Raw genomic sequence first — 25,987 nt, forward strand, 5'->3', positions numbered from 1 at the left:
TCCACATCTATTCCGCAGCAAACTCAAATGCATTTTGTTCAAGATGCCTTTGAATCCCAAAGTGGGAATCCATTTTCCCCATGAGAAATGACGGAATGTGAAATAAGGAGGAGGAGGAGGAGTCATGAACCCTGAAAGCAATCTAAACATGCCAGGTTTTTAGGCAACAAGTCACTATTTACTTACAAAACACAGGCTGTTGTTGGCCAAAGACCACACCAAAACCAGCAGGAGCAGCCACCCTACTTCAGATGACCACTGTTGTTCCGAACATCAACTTTGCTCGGCGCGTTACGCTACACAGCGCAGCGCAAGAATTAGTTTGAAACATGAAGCAACATCTTTTTTTTTGTTACAGTTTAATTTGAGCTAGTACAACGGACTTTGAGATGCTGAAATATTTGGTAGAGTGTGAAAAAAGCAACATTTGGCATCAGTGGTGATGAGTTACCAGAGGTGAAAAGAGCTCTGCAAGGCCTCTGACGAAATTCTGTCACCCTACTCCACCATTCCCAGAGGCGTCGTTGTGGTTAATCTGGCAACACAATCCTCCACTTTCAGCCGTGACGGGAACCCGCTCGCTGCCCAGTCAGCTGGTGACTGACCAGGAGCGGTTCAACACAAGTAGAAGTGATTTTGACTTTTCCATTTTTCCACTTTTCACAAGTTTCCTCTTTATTTGATTGTTTCTTTGTTGTCCATGGTGTCAAGTATCAAACACGGCAGGCTCCGACTGTCGTCATGGCGACGCTTCTGCGCAAAGTGTGCTTCAAAGTCTGCATACAGTGTTGGACTTTTCGGCTCTTTTAAAGTGTTTTCAACAAGTGTTCAATCTAGAGCCTTCTCTTATTATTAGCTAGCTCATTATTACCTATTTCACTGAGGCAAAGCAGACTGGTACGTTTTAAATGATTTATTTATTGTCATTTATTATTATTATTTATACATTATACATACATTTATTTTTCGAAAAACGCAAGCTGAAATGTAAAAAAGTTATATACATATATATATATATATATATCCTCCTACATGGAGGCGGTACAGCGTTGCATGAGGCCCCGGGGCCACATAATGCTGAGAGGTGTGTGCTAGAGCGAGGGCTGATGAGATAAGAGAAGACTTTATTGATCCTCTTGTGAGGAAGCTCAGCGGTCTGAGAGCATTAGAGCATGTAGCAGACCATATAAGTGATACAGAGGGCAATTGTTGGACGTGTTACGTAAGTTACGTAAGTTTGTTGCAGCATCACCTCGACACCAGTGGTCCACCTGCCGCAGTGATGTCAGAGCACAGACAGATCCAGCGTGTGAACTGAGATTTCTGAGGATGATGACATCTGCGCTCTTGTCGAAACTTCTTTACGATGAAGTTGAATAAGGAGGTTAGATATTGGCAAATACGGTGAATTTTGTCGGCCTCTACCAAGTCTGTTGTTGGCTCCGCTTTGCTCCTGGTTGATCTTTTGACCGTTGTCAGGAACATGCGAGCAGTGGCTATAGACCTATTCAGAAAACGTGAACTGCTGCACGAACTCTTTTCTTTGTACACTCTTATTGATTGGTGCTTACTGGTGCGCTATGGCTCTCAGACGTCTGTGACAGAGCGGTGCTCCCCTTGTGGATTCTCTTGTGCGGAGTGATCAGGACACTGTTTCAGTCAGTAGCATTTGTGCGCAGGTGTGTTTTCCTCCAGTGATTTAAACATGCACCGTGTCTGCAAGATTGCCACTGTAACTCTCCACCATCAGTCCGTATTGACAAACATGAATGTGACTTTCCTGGGGGAGAAGGAAGTGTGTGAGCCCACTTATTTCCCCAGAGTCAGCTGCCACAGTACTTCATGACATGCATTTAGGGGGGTAGCGGTATGCTAACATGTGCGACAACAGTTTTGTGTCCAGATTGACTGAAACAATTGAGAAATCGGTGTGAATTGATGACTTGTGTGTGTGATGTCAGGGGATATTTGGTATTCTGTTTGGTGTGCAGACTCGCCTCACAGGAATCTCTCTGCACATGACCCATGTCTGCTACGCCTGGAGGGATGCTGCCGCTTTAAAATACCCCCCATTCCTCGCCATTAGCGCCTCAGCATCCCTGTTGTCATAGAAATAGATGGAAAGATGTCAGGTCATTAAAGTTGACAATCCCTTCTACCGTGGCCTGTTGACAAGCTCCATCGGCCGCAACACAGAAGCGAGCGCAGCATTAAAGTTGTAAATATTCCGTCTCACTGTTCAGCTGTCAGACCTGCTGCTGCACCTGAGCGTCTGCTGTCACTGCTGTTCATAACAGCGTTTAACAAGCTTTGCCTCCAACCAAGCATCCAGGCTCCGAGTCTTACAAAGTGACTATTGTCACGTCCTCCTTTGCTGGTCTGTGACAAGCTAGGTCTGGCATGGCAACACAACATAGTCCTCATCTTTGACAGTACACTGCATCACATGCAATAAGGGCATACGTTGATTTTTTAATAGTCGCTTGTTGAAAAATTCCAAATACATTGTGTTTAAGGAGTAGACTTGTTTCACATGCTGTAGGTTGTCAACACAAGTTGGCTCACTGGCTTTGTATTATATGCTGTTATATACTATTACTGTGCAGTATTATACTGATACAACATTACCCAGAAAACTCAAGACTTTCCTCCTGTCACATCAAGCTCCTTAATATTCTCTCGATAAGAGCAAACTGTACAAGAAAATATCTTCCTTTGCTTCATTTGGTTGGTGAAAAGTACATGTACATGCCATTGCCAACATCCTGGGAGAAGATCAAGCACACACTTTGTTTCATAGTGTATCCATGTTCACATTTTTGTGACATTTGTGACTACTTTTCTTCATTTTAGCACCACTTGTTTGATTCTAAGCTGAGTTCTTCACCTGGGCCCACTGCAGTAGTGGATATGCCCGTGCCATCAGGGAAGAAAACAATCCATTGATGGAATAACCTGGTCATTTAGTATATTCAGGTAGTCAGCTGACCTCAGTCTTTGAGCACGTCATGTTGCTGCACCTAGACCTGACCAACTGCAGCAACCCCAGATCCACGATCCAGGTGGCAACTTTTTTTTTTGGCCAGTCGGTGTATTTATGGCTGCTCCATTTGTGTTGGTTCATCTGCGGCAATTCCCTGAACCCTTCCCAATGTTACCAGTCACGCTGGTTTTCACTGACTTCATTGGGTAAATATTCCTCACAGGTTTGGTGTGGACTAAAATGTTTTCACTTTTCCTGACGCTTCTGGGTGATAATAATTTGGAATATCGTTTAAGGGGGTCATACATTGGTTTGGAGTTACCTACAGTGATAGCAAGACAAAATGTATCCTGAGGTATTGTAAAGTACGAAAGTCAGTTCCACGGGTGACCACTATGTATGTAACATTGAAACTGTGAAATTACAAATATTTAACATTTTGTTTTCTATGTGAAGCTCCTGTATTAGTCTGTGAGATTTAGATGCTGAACAAATAAAAACGCATAATAGGGCCCCTTAAGTCATGAGAGAATAGCATCTCCGGATCAAACGTTCATTGTCTTCTCCCTAGAAACAGACCAATTGGGCAAACCACAACTCAAGCACCTGGACGCGCCTATTGACAATTTTGAGTCGTTGGTTTACATTGGTGTCAAACCTGTGATCTGGCTTTGAGTCTGGAGTGCTAAAAATTACCTCACCATTCAGCCCTGTAAGAGAAACAGAACTTAAATTCACTCTGTTCATCCAGCCGTATTGAGTGGGAGATACTGCCCCAAAATTCCTCAGCAGAGGTGGCAGTCAAACTCAGTTTGTTACTGACTTTAACTTGACTTAAGCTTGCGACTTAACATAACCTGGTGTTCGGTGAAAGCCAACAGATCACATTCAAACTGCAGCTGAGCAGGAAAAGCTCTTGTAGGAAAAGTTCATGAATCCGATGGGTGTCCTCCTGCAGGGCCGAACTAGGGTGAGAACATGACAAATGTCAAACATGACACAACAGAAAAATGAGAAGTGGAGCCGCTGTCACCCCGGGAGATCCCGTCCTGCTGAAGGGAAGAGATAAACACTGTGTATTTATGTTGTGTGCTTTGTATGTGTGTCTGAGAATGGGCGAGCTTGACAAATCCTCCAGTGCTCTGTGAGAGCTATGTCTTTGTTACTCTGACAATGCTGCTCTGACACAAATGAAAAAGATTCGTTTTTCCTCCGCTGTCAAACACTTTTATCTTTCTCGCTACCAACTGTCAGTGCTCCTTCCTATATTTGCCTCACTCACTCGTCCACCGTTCTCCATTTGGGTGTCTCAGCATTTCTTCATCTGTCGTCCCCTGCCTTCTCTTGTCTTCATTAGTTTCCTCCTCCTGTTTTCATTTCATCATCAACCCTCAGTGAGTCCGGCGTCTGAGCAGGAGAGGCAGAGCTGTGAGCCCGCAGAACTACAAACATGGACTGGACGCTGTTCCAGCCTGAGCACAGTGAGGAAGGAGAGGAAAGAAACATTAATTGGTGGAAAGGGAAGTCGAATAGGAAAAAAGCAAATGTCAGGGGGGGCCCTGGTCAGTGCTGCGGCGGAGCCTGCAGCCTGATAAGTGATCCCAGTGGTGGGTAGAAGGTCAGGCTCACATTGACAGTCAGACCGCTGCTTAACCCTGCGCGCTGACCGCACTAGCACACTGGCATCGACACACACAGCTGACGTGAAGCGGACGCACTGAGAGCAGCACGGTTGTCGTAGTAGCAACATCTGCTCGGCATCACTTTGCTTAAAGGGAGATTCGCTCAAAATGCTAAAGCTCAGTTCACGTTCTATAAATCCCTTTGACTGTATTACTGACTGACGGATTCATGAGGCTTCATGAAGCAGCATCCTCCTTTTCAGAGCCCACTAGATGGTATTCTTTTTTGTAAAATCTTTGGATTTGAACAACCATGTCAATGAAACCTCATATAATTTTAAAACCATGGGTGCAACCTACTGAGCACACTGCTTCATGAAGCCTCATCAGTTCCTCATGAGGTAGGAAGAAAACTATAAGACTAATTATTTAAGAGTGTTTCTTGCTGCTAACTAGCTTTTTATTTTGCAGCAGCAAAGTGTTGTTGGACTTTATTTCCTTTTTCTCCATCTTATTTGGGAGTAAATTTTGCTTCTTATCTTTACATAAAACATTACTTTCCATTCTGCCATTACTCTTACTTTTTTACTGTAAATATATATATATATATATATATATATATATATATATATATATATATATATATATGATGACGGTTTTCATCATTTTAAAGCTCTTTTTTGTCACCCTTTCTCTCTTTGGGAACGTGATGTCCCCCAAACAATGCAGCATGGTTCAGATTATTTAAAAAATAAATATATTTGCAGATGCCTCACAAATGCCATGTGAAGCTTTAACGGTGAGACTGTCTTCGCCAAATGAATGTGGGAGTGAAAGATGCCAGATATATTAAATATTATTATATTTTTAATACCATACAAAAAATGGAACTGCTATTCTTAGTATTCTCTGTGGTCAATCTTTTTCTTTTATATACAGTATGTGGACTGATTGTGAGTGATGGCTGTTTGAGGCTTCATGAAACAGTGTCCTCATTTTCAGAGCCCATTTTCAGAGATGGCGCTCTCAGCTCTAAAATCTTTGGAGTTGAACAACCATTGAACTGAAACTAAACCTACAGCCAAACCTACCTCCTAAAAGGAGGACACTGTTTCATGAAGCCTCATCAGTCCATCGCTACTGTTTGTTGTTCTGCAGTGCTACCTGGTTTGTGGGATCCGGTGGCTGCTTTTGCACTTCTTTAGTCCCAACTCCATAGCACAGACTTTTCGTTTGCTCAGCTGCTGTAATTCTGTAAACACAGAGCAGAGTAGGAGCCGAGCTTCTTGATAAACTGTGTTGCATTATTATTCCACTTGTTTACAGCTGCATATCACCTTACACGGGAACATTAGATTCATACCTGATCAAACTATTTATCCATAAGATCCTATGCTTCTCCACCTGTCATCAGGTGTGTGTGTGTGTGTGTGTGTGTGTGTGTGTGTGCATGGTGCAGAGCTAATTGATTGTCCTCGTCAGCCCTGCTGTTCAGGCTGCAGAAGCTGTCAGCAGGAGCCGACTGCTTCCCTAACAAGCCTGACAAACACACACTCTTCACCCTCGCACACACACATTATCATTAGGTCCAAAGGTAGGAGACAAAAACAAGCCCAATTAAACTTACACAATAAAAAAACACACGCACACTCTCTCAGATATACAAGCAGAAATTGCAGTGTGCTTACAGCCACGTGGCAGTGTTTCAGTTCTCGCATTGAGACGACAAGAATGAAGAAGCTCTCCATCCACCCGTGGCTAAAACTTAATCAAACCGCTGTGATACACCAGGGCTTCAATGGCAGCCAAGTCACATCGAGCAAGTGCAGTCGTTGCGTTGTTAACAGTAAAAATGTGGAACAAAGTGATGGCATAAATAAAAAGCGCAGACGGCACACAGCGAGGGAGAGAATCGCTCCTGAAATATTGCTAAATAAACTCCAGCTCCACTGCAGAAAGCTACAAAGAATGAGGCTGCTCTCATCCTTCGTCTCTTGCCTCCCTCCGGCCCGCCGCTTCCTCATGTTCCTCCTCACAATCTGTCCGTACTAACTCTGCTGCACCTACAGTACGTCTCTGCCCTGCTCACTATTCGATCAGTTATCCAGATCTGTCTGAAGCTCTTCATCTCATTTCATGAGCGCTTCCAGTTTCATCAGTTTCCCTGTCGGTTGCCAGTCGTCCTCTTGTCCTCATTTACCTTGGAATGAGTCTTCTTCATCATCGTGGCTGAACGATCACATCTTTAGGTGAGACATGACTCCTTTTCGAATTATTACTGAAACACTATTAGGGATGGGGCTAACCGCAGGGGTCACCACAGGATTTCTCCCCAGCATTGGGGGTCTCTCTGATGGAGGCGATGATGTGTCAGAGTTTGATGATGGGAAAACAAAGGTGCCTCCTTAAGGTCCTACCTTAAAAGGTGGGGTCCTGCTCAACTGACGGGTGAGGGAGCACTCCACTCAACAAGTTGGAAACTCCAGCATATGGGATGAAATCCCAGCGTTGGGGTCTCCCATGCTGCTTATGTACCAAGAACAACTCCGAAGGAACAACTCATTCCTAATAGTGTCTATATTCCAACTCACTACAGTAGTTAATATTTGTGTACTTCTGCTCTGATATGTGTACTTCATCATGATTATCACCCTGGACTGCACCTCTGCAGGACGGAATATGTATTTCCTGAAAAAACACAGGAAAAGATAAACATCTATGAATCAAATAAATAAATAAATGTATTTATTTTTAGTGGAAATATCTTAGAAATGGCTTTGCAGGACAAGAAATAATCCATCCATAGAGCATTGAGACCAAAAACAGGGCACTTTCTTGTTGGCAAATGTACATTTTAGTAGCGATAAATAAAACTAACAGTTACGTGAAACAATTGAAAAGTTGCGCTTCCATTGGCTGTAGTATTTTTTTAATTTTGACGAACAGATCACCAAATCTCATGTCACAAAACAAACAAACAAAAACCCAATGGCCACACGTAGCAGCACAGTATCCCAGCATCTCACTCTCACACAGCGATCTACCACTACAGTAGCACCTATAACCCTTGCGCCGGCCATTTTGAATGGCATTCCACTTACGACTTGATGGTCAGAACCGATCCCGGTCGTAAGTTGGATGTGACTTGTAGTGAGTTTCATGGTTTCATCTGATCCCATGAGGGCCAGATAACGGATAATAACTAGATAAACAAGCAGAACATGGAGGCCACGAAAGCCATCCTCACTCCCACGGCGTCATATATTGACCGTGGGAAAGTGTACTTTTGCGTCCTATTCTGACACTAAAGGCAGCCTCCAGCGCTGCATGTTGATGCATGTACATTTCAAAGACGCGTTCCAAATGCACAACCATTTGACAGGCTTTAAATATCAATTGATACGTTGTTACACGAAAATGAATGAGAGCCAAACCATGGATCGATGAACCCAAACCTCCTTATTTTTGTATTTTAATGTGTTGTGCTGCCAATGCATGCGACGCTGAGGGCTGCCTTTATCGTCAGTATACTGTCGGACGCAAAAGGCCACTGTCCCAGAGTCAATACATGACTCCATGGACGGGGAAGTGTTGTACCACGCAACCTTTCCCGTACCATTAAAGTGAACATGAAAGAAAGTAAATGCTGAGTAGCCGCTTCTTTTGACTGAAGTCATCTCAACCCCAATACTGTAGTGTTTATTTATATCAAGGCAATGCACTTCAGCCGTTCATAAGAGAATACAAAGCGTCTGATACAGTCATTCACACATGGGTATGAGATAAAATACATAAGCACTTCTTGTGCTTTTCTGCCAGCATTTGTTTGTCACAGCTCCTACTGTGTTTCCACTGACCTGTCCTCACTGCTGACTCAGCTGATGGTTGTCGTCCCTGCATTATTCAGAGCTAAGCTAAGGTGTTAACCCGCCGCACGTCATGGCACAGGATGAGAGCAAGCTAAGTGGAAGGGCCGGTCAGCGAGAATGACACGCTAGCTTAACGCTGCAGATAAATATGCGTGTCAAAACACATTTTTCTGAGGATGTTGACTCTCACGTTGTAAGTAAACTATCAGTTTTCAGCGCTTTTGTCCTTCCTCGCGGGTCATGAACGGCAGGTAGCCACTTGAGCAAGCCAAGTGGTCAGAAACGCAGAGGAAATGGCTGCTACCACTCGCTCTTGAATATGAGGAGCAGCTTAAGAGCTGCATTAATGTTTTATTGCTGGTCCTAGCATTAATGTAATGCATCCTCTTGATGCTTTAGACAGATTAACGTATGGAAATACAGCAAAAACAGACCTGAAGAGGTTATTTGTTCATCACAGAGGGTGAGAGTGAGCGCAACTCTAATGTAAAATGTAAAGCGGAACTCGCCTGCGAGGAGGTTTGTATTGTTTTGGCGTGTAGAGGCTACATAGTGCCAACACTCATTTGGTCACATTAAGGCGATGAGTTATGAATCTGGTGTGGTATTTGCTTGATCAGCCTGAAAAGTCTTCGGAGTCATGACTGCACGAGTTAGCTGCAATGTTTTTTGATGGAATGTGTCACATGTGGGGTCCACTCTATCTGACCTGGTGCGCTGAGTCAGCAGTGTTTGGGTGGTTTATATTGGTGTAACCTCCTCTGTCCGTGTCGCTGGACCTTCACTGTTACCTCTAACACGCTCTCTGACCATGAACGTTTACTGTGGTATATGAGATAAACGCTGTACTCGAGGGTTTCTGCTACGTGCAAACGATCGTGTGAATAATGTTGACCACGTGAGCAAACGTACAGGCTACGAGGGCGTCTGGTCCCATGTTTGTTTTTTTAAAAAGTTATTTCTGTACATGTAGATGTTTACAGCTTGTTTTTTACAAAGCAAGTAGTGAAGTTAGTCATTGACATGTCGTGTCAGGAGGGGAATGTGCTGGGGGCGTGGCTTTGGACGCCCTGTTACGAACACATTAAACCAAAGTGGAAACGTCAAAACATATAGTACATCATGGAGGTGAACATGGTGGCTTTCAGTGTGTTTTTAATCTGAAAAATCCTGAAAGAAACATCTTACCGCAGTGCTTCTCAGTTATTTTCTGTTGCACCCCCCAGGAAGAAGTAAACGTTTCGCACTCCCCAACTCTCTGCCGCGTCTGTAAATAGTATCATTTATCTGTAAAATTATAAGTACCTCTCTGCATAACATTGTATCCTTGTTAACATTAAAGAAAAGAAAAAAGAAAGTAATATAGATCAACTTTCAATAAAGAATAACTTTATTAACAAAAAAGATTTATAATGGACTCACCCTGCCTCTTTATAGCGTTTGCATATGTGATGTGACCACTGAGCTAATGCAGGACCACAGTCGTGTCCACCCAGAGGGACTTCATGCCCTGTGAGCTCTTTTCTATAAGTATACACTCGGAGTCCTACAAACTGTATAATTTATGGATCTGTGCACCTCAGCTGTCATGGCATGTATGTAAGCAGCTTCATGCTTGTAAGGTCGCAGTACTGCACAGGACCAGCCTCACTCCATTTCTTCAAACATGTATTTTCTCTCTCGGTCATCATTTCTTCTCTCAAGCTGAGTGACCCATTTGTCTTGTTGCACTTTCACTTGTTCTAGGTCTCTCAATCAGGGATGGTCCAAGTCCAAGGATACTTTTTATTGACTTGAGTGTTAAATATACACTGACTTAATGTGGACCTCTCACTACAACTAGAGGGGAAAGGCTTTTATTGACCGAGCTACTCATCTGCCATGATCTCTATGTACAGTATATCGCAGGGCTTGGACTTCAACTCAATTTCATTCAATTTATTACAGAAAAATTAGTTGTGTATTACGTTTCCTGAACATTTTTCAGTGAGTGCCACTCGCATCCATGATGAAAAAAAAGTTAAAAAACGTCAAGAGGGAAGCACAGCAAAGAGAATTAAGTATAAACCTGGAATGAATTAGGCTTTATTTGCTTTAGTTGCCCTCCTTATTGATGTATGAGACGCCATAATCCCAAAAAAATGGGAACAGAAAGCTCTTAATTACAACATTATTATGATTATTTAATTACAAAAAAAAGAATAATAATTAATTATTACAACAGTTTTCTCTCCAGACAACAGGGAACCTTTGTAAGAGCAGGAGTTCCTGGTGCACTGATCACACTGATGCACAAGACACGTGACAGCTAGGATGAGAACAACAACAACAAACATGGAGGAATCCCTGGACAAAAGCAAACAAAAGCATCTGTTTGCTTTGGTTCAGGGAGGTTTTTCACTACACACAATGGCCAGGGTTTCCACTACTCTGAATGTACCTGAAATTCTTATAAAATTGAAATTCTTATTCAAATATTTTCAAGACATTAAAAGAGCTTTAGTTTAAATAAGGTGATGTAAAAACTTGAATATAGCCACCATTGTGATTTATTGTACTATTGTCAAACTGATGCAAAATAAACAATTGTTTGTTGTTTAAATGTATGTATGGGTCCATCATTTGGCTCAGCAAAATACCAAATTCATTGAAATTGAAAAATATGGCTTTTTGTGGCAAATATTCTTATACCATTAAACTGCGATTCATTGAGATTAATTCATCACAAATTCTCGAATTAACTAGATTAATTTTTTAATTCAATTGAATTTATAGTTTTACTCTGACTCCAGTAGGGCCACATTCATACAGTCAAAGGGCCGCATTTGGCCCCCAGGCCGCACTTTGCCCAGGTCTGCCCTAGACTGTGATGTGGGTCAGCATTTTTCACGTGTCTCACATTAAAGTTTTTGTCCAATAGGCATGAGATAATAAAGCAACCAAGTTAACAGCTCAATATTGATGGCGATTGTGTTTGAATCTCTTCAAGGACAACTAGCGACCTGATTTTCTATATTTATAAAGGATGAAAAGATAAACAAGAGAGCGGTATGTGACATCTCAAGGTGTCCTGTCATATCAATGATCATCATTAGGACAAGGAAAAATCCTGCAGATTCCATCATGATCAAATTGTGAAACCGCCAGAGGTAGATAAGATGGTGCAGGATGGAGGGAACCGAAGAAGACAAGTGAGAAAAAGGAGCGGGACGATGCTGACCAAAGCTGACACCCATCGGCATGCAGTGTTTACCCTCCGGGTGTGTGTGCGTCTTTGTGTGTGTGTGTTTGTGAGCGTGTGTGTGCGTGCATGGCTGCACTGCTCCTTGAAGCCCCACAGTCTGCGCCACTCTCTCATGACAGATCAGCGTTAAATATTCCCCCTTGTTCCGCAGTCATGCTCACGCAAGCAGAGGTATGAAACACACATGCTCACAAACACACACATGGCCTGGAGCTTAGTCTTGGTGAAACAGGGAAAAGCCTTCACAGGTGAAGAGCAGCCGCCACCGTGATCACATATCAGACGGCCATCTAAACACACATTAGCAGACGCAAATACACATGCAAAAAAAAAAACCAGCAAACAGATGTGTGTGTGTGTGTGTACCGCCGTGGTACACAGCCAATAATATAAACACAGGTTCTCCTCCGCGTATAGCGCTAATGGGTCCTGTTCTACACGCTTTCACTAAACACAGATGAATAAACAGAGGCACCACCTGCCATCAGTTACTCTGATGGGTCCGAAGGCAGCAGCATGACAGCGTGGGCACCTTTTAATAAGAACAATGTCAGTTCATTTCACATGAATGGCAACCAAGTGAAACAACATTAGATTCAGGTTATCACACATGATCATGCTGCGATATCCAGACCGATATAGGTCACTGCTGGATGGTTCTCATGGTTTACAAGCAGTGGAAAGATTGAGGAACTGGGGCGGTGCTGTGGTCACATGACCTCACCTTCAGGTTCAATTGAACTGGCAATCGAATGAGAACACGGTGATATTGTTGCAAGCGATCGTGACTGAAGAGGTTGAGAGTCAGTGCACTGGAGTGATGGCTCCACACCGTCTCTATACTCCAGTCAACTCTGTTTTCTTGGTTTGTGACCCGTGCGCACAGCAACATGACACATCGATGCACAGATTTTGACGTCGGCAAATTTTTGTTGTCGATGTTATCGATGGCATCAACTAATATGTAGTGAATATAACTAACTCACCATTGACCACGGTGACATGAGTGAGAGACCATCTAAAAGGATTTCTTAGAATCACTAGCACAGTGCAATTTGGTGTCAGGTTTTAAAGATAGACACAAGTGGACCTGAGTGAAGGTGGCGGGAAACAAATCGAGACAGCTGCAGGTCGGCATATCGACTTACAGCCGATAGCTTCTTTGTGCATCCACCAGAGGAGCATCTGTTTGCTACTCATCCACGTTGTGCCTCTTGATGATTCTCCGTCGTTTTTCCTTTCAAAGAGTCTGGTACCATAGTACCTAAGCTTTTTTATGCAAATCTGCATGTGGATGCTTGAAAAACTAAGGTTTCTGACAGCCATTGCTCTTAGGACAGCTGTATGTTTCAACACTGGTATTTGGCGCCTGTGTATCGATAACATAGAGCCTGAAGAAATCGCGCGATACATCGTAGCATCGATATTTTGTCACACCCCTGGCTTACTGGCTCTTCGCCCTTCATCCAGTGTTGTTTGGACATGAGCTTTACCAATGTGTTCCTAACTGCAGACTGGCTGAAGTGCTGCGCTGAGAAGGATATTAAAAAATAAATAAATAAAAGCAATCCCAACAGTGCTTTAGACTACTGTATTGTTATTGCGGATTTTATTGTGCATGGAAAAGGAAGTCACACACTGCTCAAAGAAAGTTGTGACTAGTAGTTGTCTTGCCAAATAAACTTAATGAATTGGCTCCGTTACACCTTTGTATATTTCTATGTGGATTTGTGTTTGCCCATGTTAGCAGCTAGGCTACTCTTGGAAGCACATCTAATCCCTCTTGACAGGAGTGAAAGGCAGTGATATAGAGAGAGAAGCAACCAGGACTCTGGTAGTGGTTCCACTCATCTCCAGAGGGCTTTGCACTGCTGAGATGGAACATAGTGTATTTATTTTGTGTTCCCTCCTGTGGGAATTTGTTATGAGAAGATAAGAGTCTGAGATGATGGCTAAGAAGGAAGGCGCCAAGTGACTGCAGTAGTCACCTTGTTATTGCTGCTGTCTTGTGGGAAAAGACGGAGAGAAATTTAAGAGAGGAGTTCATCATGAAGGCTTTGCCAGCTCAGGGGAGGGAAATATTACCGTGATAGAGACTGTTTTCAAGCTCTTACAACATTGTCTTCTGCACTTTATTATGGGTCTCCGCTGGTTGCTGGGTGATGGCAGTGTGATTGACACTAGGTTCAGAAATAGATCTCAGTGATGGAGAACATCACACCATGGCACTGGTGGAGGCTTGGCCAAGAGTGACTAGAACACGTTGGTTCTTCAACTCAAAGCATTATATTTATTATATATGTTATATTTGTTACAGCTATTTAAATGTCAAGAGTTGGAATGCTTAACTGCCGGTGTGTCTTCAAAAGTGTGCAACATTAGACAGTGACAGAAGCAGAGCTCCCAGCTTTACCTCAGTGATGTCTCCATGACAGCATTTCTCTGTAGAGTTTATTTTATACAATCTGTATTTGTGTTTATTTCCTTCATTTCCTTTCCCTTTATTTTCGTTTTGTTTTTGTTTTTTTCCCCACAGATGCTGGGAGTAGTATTGAAATTTTTGATACAATTATTTTATTATTAAAATACCACTGTCTTAATAAACTATGCTGACTTTTTCCTAAATATATTCTGTACTTCTCATAATTTATTTATATTGAAAATATAGAAAACAGTTTTTAAGAATATTTACTATTCGCTACATTATTTGAGTTGCTGTTGCAGATTAATTTGATTCATGTTATTCTTTAAAAAACAAAAAATCTTTAATCTTTATCTTCCCTTTCAAAACTACTTCAAAACCTTCACCTCACCTTCACCTTCTTCTGCCGCTTATCCGGGGTCGGGTCGCGGAGGCAGCATTCAGAGCAGGGAAGCCCAAACTTCCCGATCCACACAAACCTCCTCCAGCTCATTCCGGGGGATCCCGAGGCGTTCCCAAGCCAGACTGGAGACATAATCTCTCCAGTGAGTCCTGGATCTTCCCCGGGGTCTCCTCCCGGTAGGACACACCCGGAACACCTCCCCAGGGAGGCGTCCAGGGGGCATCCGGATCAGATGCCCGAGCCACCTCAGCTGGTTCCTCTCCATGTGGAGGAGCACATGGAGAGGAACCAGCTTCAAAACATTATACTAATACTTTCTCAGTTTAAAGGTTCCATTGGATCCTGTTTTTCCTCTTCATTATTCAAATCTTACACTCTAATATTGTAGCTTTACATCATTTTTTTATATTTCCGATATTAAAGTTATAGTTTTCCAAAGGACACCTCGTCCCTTCTGTCCCTCTCTCTTTCCAGCTCACGTGACTTCAAGCAACTCGATACCATTGACCTAAGGGATCACGAAGAGATAGCATATTGTGCATATTCGAATCGATTAGAAATGGATGGACATACTTTCACACTCGCACCTGAGGCGCGAGGCTACCATGAACACTTTTTAGAATTGAGTTACACCCAGCAGATGGAGCTAGTTTTACTACTGAGTGTCTTAAAAACACCAAAAAGGGGGGCACTGTAAACAAGGAGCCACTGGATTCAGGTGAGGCTTCATCTTGCTGACACAGTACTGTAACTCTTAAACTGTGGGTTACAGAATGTGGTCCCTTGTAATGCCGTTTTGAATTACTGTTTTTAAGTTTGACATTCTGTGGGTCTCTCCACCGAGTATGAAGCATTTCACTTTCTCATAGACCTGCTTTAAGCCGACTTGATTCCACCATTCCCCCTAAACTGACGGACTAAGGTGCCCATCAGTTTAATTTCTCTGGACAGAGTTTAATGGAAATCTCCTTGCTCATCACTGAGTCATTTGCATTCATTTGCAAAGGTGTCATCGGCATCAGCCCGTGATTTATAGAGAGGTCAATGAGGAGCGGGATTGCCGGGTGATGCCTCAGCAGGTTCAGCTTTTAACGCCTTGTCACTTGTTCAAGATTTCTGGCTCCCCATTTGCGGAAACAGCCATGTTGGTGTCAGAACACCGAAGACCAGCCCTTGCATGACTCGGTCTCACGAGACACCCAGGTGTCCTCGGCTGACCTGGTGCCGTATTGGCTCTCATACTGCTAATCCGCCTGCGTGGTCAAGCTCCGATGCTCTGCACTGCAGAGCCTCCCACCTCTGTATCAACCTGCACAGCAGCATCTTGCCAGCCAAGTTTCACAACAAAGCACGTACACATCGCAAGCCCATATTGACTGTCGTAGCTCGACAAACTTTGCAGTGTGATCAGCAAAGTGGTCACATTTCAATAGGGACCTGCGACACACGTGAACACACACACACACACACGCGTTCTTATCAGACCAGTATGTTGAGCACGCTGTGTACGTACATTCCTCGGACAAGATCAAATAAAACTCAAGAAAAAGAAGTGAGTGATGGGAAAGCGTGGCTGCTCACAGTGAAAAGGTGGAGGAGAAGGCAAAAGCTTCATCATCATCTTGCAGGGATGCAGGCGGTCCTGCCTCGATTATGCATTCATCTCTCCTGCGCGCAAAAACCACACAGCCCTCAGAAAAAGACTGCCTTGTCAGCTGACTCCAGCTAAACCCGACCTTCCCTCGCTGGCTGTGTGTTAGTGATGGCCAACAAAACTGGCTGTCAGGGACTCCTCACTGAAATAATGGCCGAGTCAAGGTTAGATTCCATTAATTCGCTGTTACAGTATGATGACTCATCACCTATCGTGCATTCCACCGGGGGCGGGCGTGTGCATGCTGACTTATGCGGACAGGTGGGATTCAAAACAAAGGTCACCATTCCTTCACAGTAAAATGAGCAAGATTACAAGTCACTTATTCACTATTTATTGATGGCTTTTTGAGTCGTGAATTCTGTCTCTCTAAAGACAGAAAAAAACAATGTGCTGATAACCGCAATCCCACCACCATTATTAAAACTATGCACTCTCAATCCTGACTTTCTATTAATATTTTCTGTACTTCAATTTATATTTATGTAATTTATATTGAAAATGTAGGAAGCACTATTCACTACTTTTTACTACTTAATTTGAGCTCTTGCAGATTAATTTGATTCATGTTATTCTTAAAAAACAAAAGCTTCAATCTATATCTTCCCTTTCAAAACTACTTCAAAACATTATACTAATGCTTTTTCAGTTTAAAGGTCGTATTGGATCCTCTTTTTCCTCATCATTCAAGAAAGACATAAAATGCTGACTTTTTCCAAAATATTTTCTGTACTTCACCTAATTTATTGATATTGAAAATATAGAAAACACTATTCATTACTTATCACTACTTAATTTCATTCATGTCATTTTTAAAAAAACCAAAAACTTCAATCTATATCTTCCCTTTCAAAACTACTTCAAAACATTATACTTATGCTTTTTCAGTTTAAGGGTCCCATTGGATCCTGTTTTTTCTCATCATTCAAAACAGAAAAAAAATGCTGACTTTTCCCAAAATATTTTCTGTACTTCACCTAATTTATTGATATTGAAAATATAGAAAACACTATTCATTACTTTTCACTACTTAATTTCATTCATGTCATTCTTTTAAAAAACAAAAACTTCAATCTATATCTTCCCTTTCAAAACTACTTCAAAACATTATACTAATGCTTTTTCAGTTTAAAGGTCGTATTGGATCCTCTTTTTCTTTGTCATTATTCAAATCTCACACACTAATAGAGTAGCTTTACCTAGTATTTTTTAGGTTTCTGATTTCAAAGTTGTAAGAGTTTGGAAAATGGCTGCCTCGCTTAAAACACTCCTTAAAACCAGCAACAACTACAGACATGTGCCCAGTTGTGCCTGTGAGTCCCTTCTGTGAAGATGAACACTGTGTTTACAACGTATGGTGCGTCATCAATCGCGCTCTATGGCTTTTTGAGTCATGAATTCTGCCTCTCTGAAGAAAGAAAATGTAAAAAAAAACAAAGCACTGATAACCGCTATCCCACCACAGATTTGTATCGCAAGGAGGAGAACATCACCGTAACGCCGCTGGGCGGTGTTATCCACAGCCCACGCTACCCCAACGCTTACCCACGGAACCTGCTGCTCTCCTGGAAGCTGGTGTCACCGCCGGGAAGTCGCATCCACCTGGAGTTCGACGGACACTTTGGCTTGGAGGAAGCAGAGAACAGCATGTGCAGGTTGGATCTAGAAGGATGAGAGTTGAATACGAAGGTTGCTAGTGTTGCAGTGGTTAAAAGATGAGTTTATTTATACATTTATACTGTTTTTCATTCATGTATTCATACAAATGGGTTTGATCATATTTCAGAAGCACGTAAAACATACTCAGTCAGCATTGGCAAGATGTTTCAGTTCAGTGTATGTCTATACATATATGATTAAAACATTAGTCAGTGCAAAAGCACAGGTACATTCAATATATTCATTAATAAATATCAATATGTATTAATAAGTAGGCTATAGGTGTGTTTTTTTATCTGTGATAATAAGGTCTTAATGCTGCGAAGGACATAGTTGTCGGATCCATTGCAAATGAGTAAACAAATGGAGATTCCATTGCGACACGGTGGGAAAATAAAAGGAGAGGTGTGGGGATCTGAATCACAGTGAGATGGATAGTGGTTTGCTTTCTTGGCCAGAAGTTTCGTCCTTCAGGCTCAAGATGAGGAATAGACTTTTTAATCCCCACGTGCAACTCGGCCGTCTTTGTAAGCACTTTGTTGGAGAGACAAGAGGGGACAGCGGGGGGGAAGAGGAGGGAGGTGGCGCTTGAAAAAGGAAGTAAAACCCCACGGCGTTGTTTTATATATATATATATATATATATATCTATATATACATACAAATTCATAGCACGTTGCTTTGCGAACGTTGCAAAGACAAATTCAGCCGCAGTATTTGTCTTTTTAAAATGAAAATCTAACCCCCCGACAAGACTAAGTAACGTCCATGGTGCTCTCGAAAAACAGTTGCTATGTGCTTTTCCTGCCAAACAATGCTGCATTGCATCCATATAAAAGTGTAGCTTGCACACAAAGGCTCGCAGCACACCCTCGCACCCGGTGAATGAGTGTAGTTAATTTAACCCAAAGTCTGAAATGGTAACCTCCCATCCACTAAACGGCTCCTTCGCCACTCATTGCCGCATTAATTTTAAGGAATACATGTTTTGTGGGTTGTGTAATGGGATATTAAAGCACTGGAGTTAATGGACTCCTGTAAATGAAAAAAAACTCCCTACAATTACTGAGAAAAAGTAAGAAAGGAAACAGACAGTATGTGGTGCCCGTCCCAGCTACACCAGGCCATGTGTTGAGGGACTCCCTGACAGGATGCTACTCCACTTTAGTATGTTTGTTTTTCGAAACTCATCCAAGCGTATGGACTGCCAGCCCACTAAGGAAGCTCACTCTTGACTGGCTCAAGCTGGACGCTGTAGAGCGGTGGAATCCACCAATTTTTTTCTGAATCAGAACAAACCTCTTGGGTTTAAAATACTTGCCTTTCTCTCAGGTTTTTCTGGCAGCGCTTGAACAACGCTTTCCCTCTCTGCAGGTATGACTTTGTTGAAGTCGAGGACCAGTCCGAGACAAGCACTATAATTTGGGGTCGCTGGTGCGGTCAAAAAGCTCCTCCTACCCTCAACTCCAAAACCAACACGCTCAGAGTCACCTTCAAGTCAGACGACTACTTTGTTGCAAAACCCGGCTTCAAGATCTACTATTCACAGCTGGTGAGTCACTCGTTTCTGGCGAGAAGTCGGCGACGACACTGGGATGGTTGTGACAAAAGCTGAGATTTTACGGTATCATTTTGCCATTTGTAGTCTGAGAGCATCACTCCAGGTGAAACGGTTCTTTGCCTCCACTTTGCAGTGAAATGGAGAAGGTTGTAGAGGACGAGGGCTGATGGATAGATGGGGGATGAGGGAGGCAGAGACGGCGGATCTCGTAACACTGGCGGTAACATGCCAGAATGTATTAGCCAGCGTCCACTCAACGGTGCAGGAGAGACGGAGCATGAGGCAAATGAGGGCAAGAGGATGTGAAAGTTTTTGCTTAAAGGCTGTCAAATGAACAGATAGAGAGATTAGTTTTGTCAATCTGCCAGGAAGAGGAAAGAAACCGAGGGCCTTTGATTTTAAAATGTTCTTCCACCCTATAATCAGAGGGGAAATAGAAAAAGAAACGGCAGCAGACAGTCAGAGAGCCATTTAAAGTGTTTCCTTGCATCCACTTTCATGCAGCTGAACACTGCTCATCATCTCCAAAATAGAAGGAGATGGAATAATGAGCACAACAGATGGAAAAAATATTTCATTCGCAGTTGCCACTCTGCGTCACGACTGCATTTTGGTAATAAAGCCCGCGGCGTTTAAAAGCTTCTGATACAGATCGGAACTTTTTTTTTTCAAAGCCATCTATTCTGGTTGTTTGCCTTCTAAGAGCGGGTGACTTTGTTTTTGCAAAACCGCGTCACGTTAATGGCTGCTTCGGGTACGCCGTGACCTCACGCGTTACAAACTTTTATGGGCAGCGAACGACGGCTTTGACTGTCGGATCTCTCCCCGGATACTCTGATGTCGACGGTAATGACAGGACGAACCGCGGCCAAACAATGCCGTTGATGGAATCCTGGTGAGGAGGAAAAGAGGTCGACTGTAAAAGAAAGAACGCAGGACAATGACTTCACCAAGTTGGTAGTGAGGGCAGACTGTGCTGTTTTCACTCAGCCAGCAGTGCAACAAGTCAAGTGCTTTTGATAAAGCAACCCCTTAAGGTTGCTCCACGGACGGCACTCATATATGACATTTTTGTTCCAATAAATCGCACCTTCGTAAATCGTATTGAACAAATTATATATATATATATATATATATATATATATATATGTTACCAGCCTGATGTGGAGCATTGAAATTTCTGTATCTCCTCAGAATACATCTCAATATCTGTCAAGCTAAACTACTATCATCTTAGAACAGCACCTTATATCCATCATAATGATAGCTCTTTGAATGCCCACTGTGGAGCTAATCCAACACAAATGGCCTTCTATAGCCTCATGAATCAAGTGTTTCCTGACAGACATATCAGCATCCAGTCATTGTCAGCAAACCCCTTAAATCTAGAAAAGCACAGAGAGAGCGCAGACCTCTGTCGTGCTGTAGTCTGCCCCCTGCTTTATCTCTGAATGACAAAGTGTCCATCTTTGGTGACGTCATACGCACAAATCGTCCTATCTTCCAAAGATTCCTGGAACCAGACAGTGTATCCGTATCACTCCCAACATTGAATCAGTTGTGCCTTGTTCTATTTTACACATTTCCTGAAACTTATTTTAAACACAATCTATCCTCCTTGGCAGAGGACAGTGTTTATGGATTATTCTATTGCAAAAAATATATATATTTGTGTGTGTTCATCATGCTTTTAATGAAATACATGCATGTATAAATAATAATAAATAAATAAAAATGTAATAAATAAATAAATAAAAACAAAGCCAAAAAGATTGTGTTTCAATGTTTGCGTGCTGTGTAAATATCACCGGATTATCTTCATTAAGTCGAATGATAACACCATATTTAAGGGCTCGGTAACTAGTATTGTTATATAAGTAATGACTATAATAATAGCTTGGCAAAGAGTTGAGCCACTTTGTCTGCATTCATGTCAATGCTGTATTTGCTATATGCTATGTTTTGCTGCTAGCCAATTGGCTGCAGAGAGCATTTTCACCACCTTATGCTTAGCATCAGCATTTTTCAGGGTCTGTGTGAGGAAAGAGAAAACTTCTGTAAGAGAAAAGTTCAAACTAAACCTGGGATCCGTACGTCGTCTTTTCACATGTTGTCAAACACTGAATTTAGCTCCATGCTAGCAGTCACATCACGGATGTTGTTGTCCATTGTCATGTTTTTCAAAGTCATCTCACTTCTTTTGCCCTTGGATTCATTTCCAAGAGGTAGTCACCTTCTTCGATCAGTTTTTTTTTTTCCCTTGAACTTGTGGCTGTGTGTGGGCCGGAACACGTGTATGTGGTGAGGCAGGGTTGGGACCTGTGTGTGGCTTCATTTAGCAAATCTAATTTGTTCTCTTCAGACCTGTCTGAAAGATAAAAGGGGGGGAGGACTGGAGGAAGTAAGTGGAAAGGAAGAAGTGGGCGAGGAGAACAGGTGTCTGCGATAGCATCGTCCTGTTAGCTAATGGCTTCAATAACCCGCGCTGAGAGAAGAAGGGCGAGCAGGAACGGTGCTTGTGATGCCAGATATGAAGTGAGAGCGGCTTTACAAATCTGACAAATGAAACTGGACTGGAGTCAAATTCCAATAACCAGGGAGTGAGATGTAAACATCCACGGGAGCCAAGTACTTGTTAAGTGAAAAACTCGAGCTGTAATTGGTGCTAAGTTATGCGCCGAATAACAAGCTGCTCTGCTCGATTCTTTCTCCGAAGATTCCTGGATTAGATCTCGCTACTTGTCAGCCAACGGGAATTAAACATCAGATTATGGAACCAGTGCCAGATATGAATGTTCAACTGAGGCACCGGGTAGAATATGCCGTGCTATGCCACTGAGCCGTGAACCGTCACCTCTTTCTGCAACTATACTATAAATAATTCATTCGATAAATGTGCTGTATGATTTATCCATTTATTCAGGGTTGAACACTTTTTTGTGCATCATCTTGCCGATTATTCTCCGCCCCTTTGTGTCTGTGAAGCCCTTCATGTGAAAAGTGCAGTATAAATACAGCTTTATTAGAGCTGCTGTCTTATACGTTGAGCTCACAATTCTCATTTTAACATGAGGGATGCTCAAAGTTTAGTGAGCTGGGGAAAAGCTCCTGGCTATCGAGCTGCTGATCTTGAGCTGCTCCACTGTAACAATGTGCTCAATGGTGGTAGTGAGGGTCAGCTCCCCAGCCGCCCTTCTGAGAGGCTGCAACTGAGGCTTTGTCCTGTCACCAGCAGTGAGCCGGAGAAGACAAGCGTGGATACCGTTTCATAAAATTCCAAGTAGCTCCGCTTACATCTGAAGCCGACGGCCGATCCACGGCCATAAACATTGAAACTTTCAACTGAATTCACGGTGGTGGTTGTTTGTCTTCTGACATTGATGTGTTTCTATTTCAGTCACACACTCACCAGTTAACACAGGCGCTTAGAAACAAAGAGATGCTTTGCTTTGAAGAAGGGTTCAGACAGATTTACTGTTCTCCACGTTGACTGGTGATGACTCCTCGCGCAGAGGGATTGGATAGCCAGTCTGAGGCTTTTATCTGAATTTTGGTCAAGCAGACTGTTGGATCTTTCCTGTTTACATGCCTCTCCCCATCCATCAGATAAACCAGCAAACACCACACAGGAGCTCCAGCATGTGTTGAACTAGAAAGATAAAAACTGAACATACCTGGTCCCCAAAAAAAGGAAGTAACTGAAAAGACTCACCGTAAATTCTGGACTATAGAGCGCACCGGAATATTAGCCCCGCCCATTAAATGTAAGACGGAAACTCGATCTTGTTCATACATGAGCCGCACCAGTCTATAAGCCACGGGTGCAGTGGTGCTTGAAAATGCATGACCATCACTTCTAAACTAGTTTTGAAAACGGGGTCCAGCATCGAGACTGACTCATGAAACAAACTTGAATTATTTACAACAAAGTGTCAAAATGCGCTGTTTTTACCCGAGTTCCGACACCACAGCTGGTCTCAGCTGTTGCTCCTCACGCTGTTTAACCTGTAAAAATCAATATATTCACCGCATCGTAGTATAAGCCGCACGGTGCAGACCACGGAAAAAAAAAAGGTAGCAGCTTATAGTCCGTAAAATTACAGTATTTTCTCTGTTCTCTACTACTGCCAAAAAGCCATTGGTACAGTAGGTACAATAATCAGGACCAGCGGTTATAACTCAGTAATAAATGATTGTTTTTAGTGTCGTCCTATGAACTTGATAATGCTACCATTTTTTTACGAAATAAGGAAGGACGAAAAATTTCTGTAATATACATACCATTCTTGATGGCTTAATGGATTTACATAACACATCTCCTTTAAAAAAAAAAAAGAAAAAAAAAACAATTCAACTTGTGTTAATTGTTCAATGTATTTTCCACTTTTCAATTCAGCGTGACTCTCCTCTGCCGGCATCCATCACCAACTGGGAGGCTGTGACACTGGCTGAAGCGGTGGGTCACTAACACACTTCATATATATATAGATATATATATATACTACAATATGTTGTATAAACTATATTAGTAATGTGTGAATCTGCTCCAAAAATATGTCACAATATGAAGCTATTGTCTGAAATGCTGCCTATTTTTGCCTCACATTCACTGGCTGCCCATTGTCTGCAAATATCCGAGTCATCACAATTGTGTCGCGCAACCCACTAATAACATCCAATAACAGCATGACAGTTACAATAATACTCAGGGTCCATTTACATCCTGCAGCCACACACAACATGTCGTCACGGCCGTGGATAATGTATAATGCATGAAGCTTGTGATGTAGAATGACACGCCTCCTTAGACTAATGTTTTGTTAAGCACATGTTATCAGCATGATTTGTGAGTGTACGTAAAGACGTGGGCTTCAGAGGCGCGTGGTCGTAATGTTTGGAGGGGGTTTCTGCATGGGATGATCATGCTTACATGTGTGGGTGTTTTGTGGCCGTACTAATGTTTGAATCTGGCCTTGGTCAGCGCTCAGTGTTACTTTCCTTGTGCATCAGCCAGTTAGTCAACAATGACAAACCCTTGAACATTAGAGTCGTAAATCACCGGTGTTTTTTTTTTAAGAGTGGGGGGGGTAGGGTTGATGATGTTTTCATCCAAAGCATAGAATAAGAGCTCAGCTGCAGGACACAGCTGATCAAAGCCAGAACTCACACACACACAAGGATGAATGACTGTTTTCAGAGGAGCTCCACCTAAAAATAGAGCTATTTCTTTGTGACCCTGGCAGGATGACAGTGGTGTGCAGATGCCAGCGGTGTCCACCGTAGTCCCTCTCTCCCTGGACGAGTTGGACCGGACCATCGCTGCTTTTGACACGGTGGAGGACCTTCTGCGATCACTGAATCCAGGCACCTGGAGACAGGACCTGGACAGCATCTATACCCAAACACATATACACTATAGATCCAGAGCCTATCACCTGGCAAGCAGACAGAGCAAAGGTAAGAGATCCTCGCCAGAGAAAATGCTTTCATGGGTGGTGATGTATCTTATCATAACTGTACCGAATGATACCAAAACTCTTACGGTCCGACAGGTCGGGGTACACTACCGAGTCAATATGAGTCATTGTTGATCTTCAATTAATGCTGCTGTGTGGCATGTTCTATCGTGATATTGTTTACTGCTATAGTCTGGAATAGCGTTGGTGTCACCATTCCACTTTTCAATAATCCATCCATCTACTTCGCCTTTAACTGTTTGATTTTTTGAGCATTTATATGTACATCAGTTGGAGTTCAGTCACGTGACCTCAGTTTCCCGAAGAGATTAGTAAAGTCACATGAGGGCAATGCAAATAAAAGCAGTGTCTGAAATGAAAATGATGCCATGTCCCAGGCTGTACAGTAGGTGTACTTCAGATAAGGCCAGGCAGCTTTTACTCTGCTCCGTGAGGTTTGTTGCCGATGGAATTAATGGAATGAAAATACTTCTTAAATTATTTTGAGAATTAAATTCAATTTTTATCCCCTTTACTAATACAATTATATTCAAGTAACCTGGGTTTGTTTCCCTATCACTTCCAATACGTGTTGGTTGTATATATATATATATATATACAGTATATACTCGACTTTGACTTCATAACCTGGTCATTTTGTGTGTGTGTAATGTAATAAACACTCAAAAACTTGCGCCACAGCCAGCGCTGCTTTGTGGCTCCATCTCACACTGAGTAAACTTAATGCAGCAGCTGTGTGTGTTTAGCACTTTGTGTTTACGGTCTAAGTGTATGTCATTCATCAGCATTTCTTTGATCATTTTTAATCATGTTATCACGTGTTATCATGATCGTACCATCTCTCCAACTGACTGTCTTAGCACCTTCGGCACGTCCTGACAACTGATTTCTAGTATCAGTTTTGGGGATTGGGTTCGAACTCTAGCCCTGTAGTTCGGCATCATTGGGCCGTGGTTTCCTTCAGCTGATGCTGGGTGAATGCAGAGAGGCATAAGAGAGTAAGTGGTATCTACCGCTTCTCTTGTATAGACAGTTAACTATCGAAGGAAAGTCCCCAAACACAGACTGCATCTCTGTTCAACAGCAAGAGCTCA

The 25,987-nt window shown here is 42.6% G+C and overlaps 1 protein-coding gene across 1 annotated transcript in view; it reads left to right on the forward strand.

The window, feature by feature from the left end:
- Positions 1–25,987, forward strand: part of pdgfd (platelet derived growth factor d) — a 50,236-nt gene that overhangs the window by 8,232 nt on the left and 16,017 nt on the right. Inside the window, exons 2-5 of the mRNA XM_053872158.1 lie at positions 17,663–17,852; positions 19,230–19,407; positions 23,813–23,872; positions 24,660–24,873. Coding sequence (XP_053728133.1) covers positions 17,663–17,852; positions 19,230–19,407; positions 23,813–23,872; positions 24,660–24,873 — 642 coding nt within the window. The remainder of the gene's footprint in view (positions 1–17,662; positions 17,853–19,229; positions 19,408–23,812; positions 23,873–24,659; positions 24,874–25,987) is intronic.

This window comes from Synchiropus splendidus, chromosome 8 (genome assembly GCF_027744825.2).
Source record: "Synchiropus splendidus isolate RoL2022-P1 chromosome 8, RoL_Sspl_1.0, whole genome shotgun sequence".
Classification (NCBI taxonomy): domain Eukaryota; kingdom Metazoa; phylum Chordata; class Actinopteri; order Syngnathiformes; family Callionymidae; genus Synchiropus; species Synchiropus splendidus.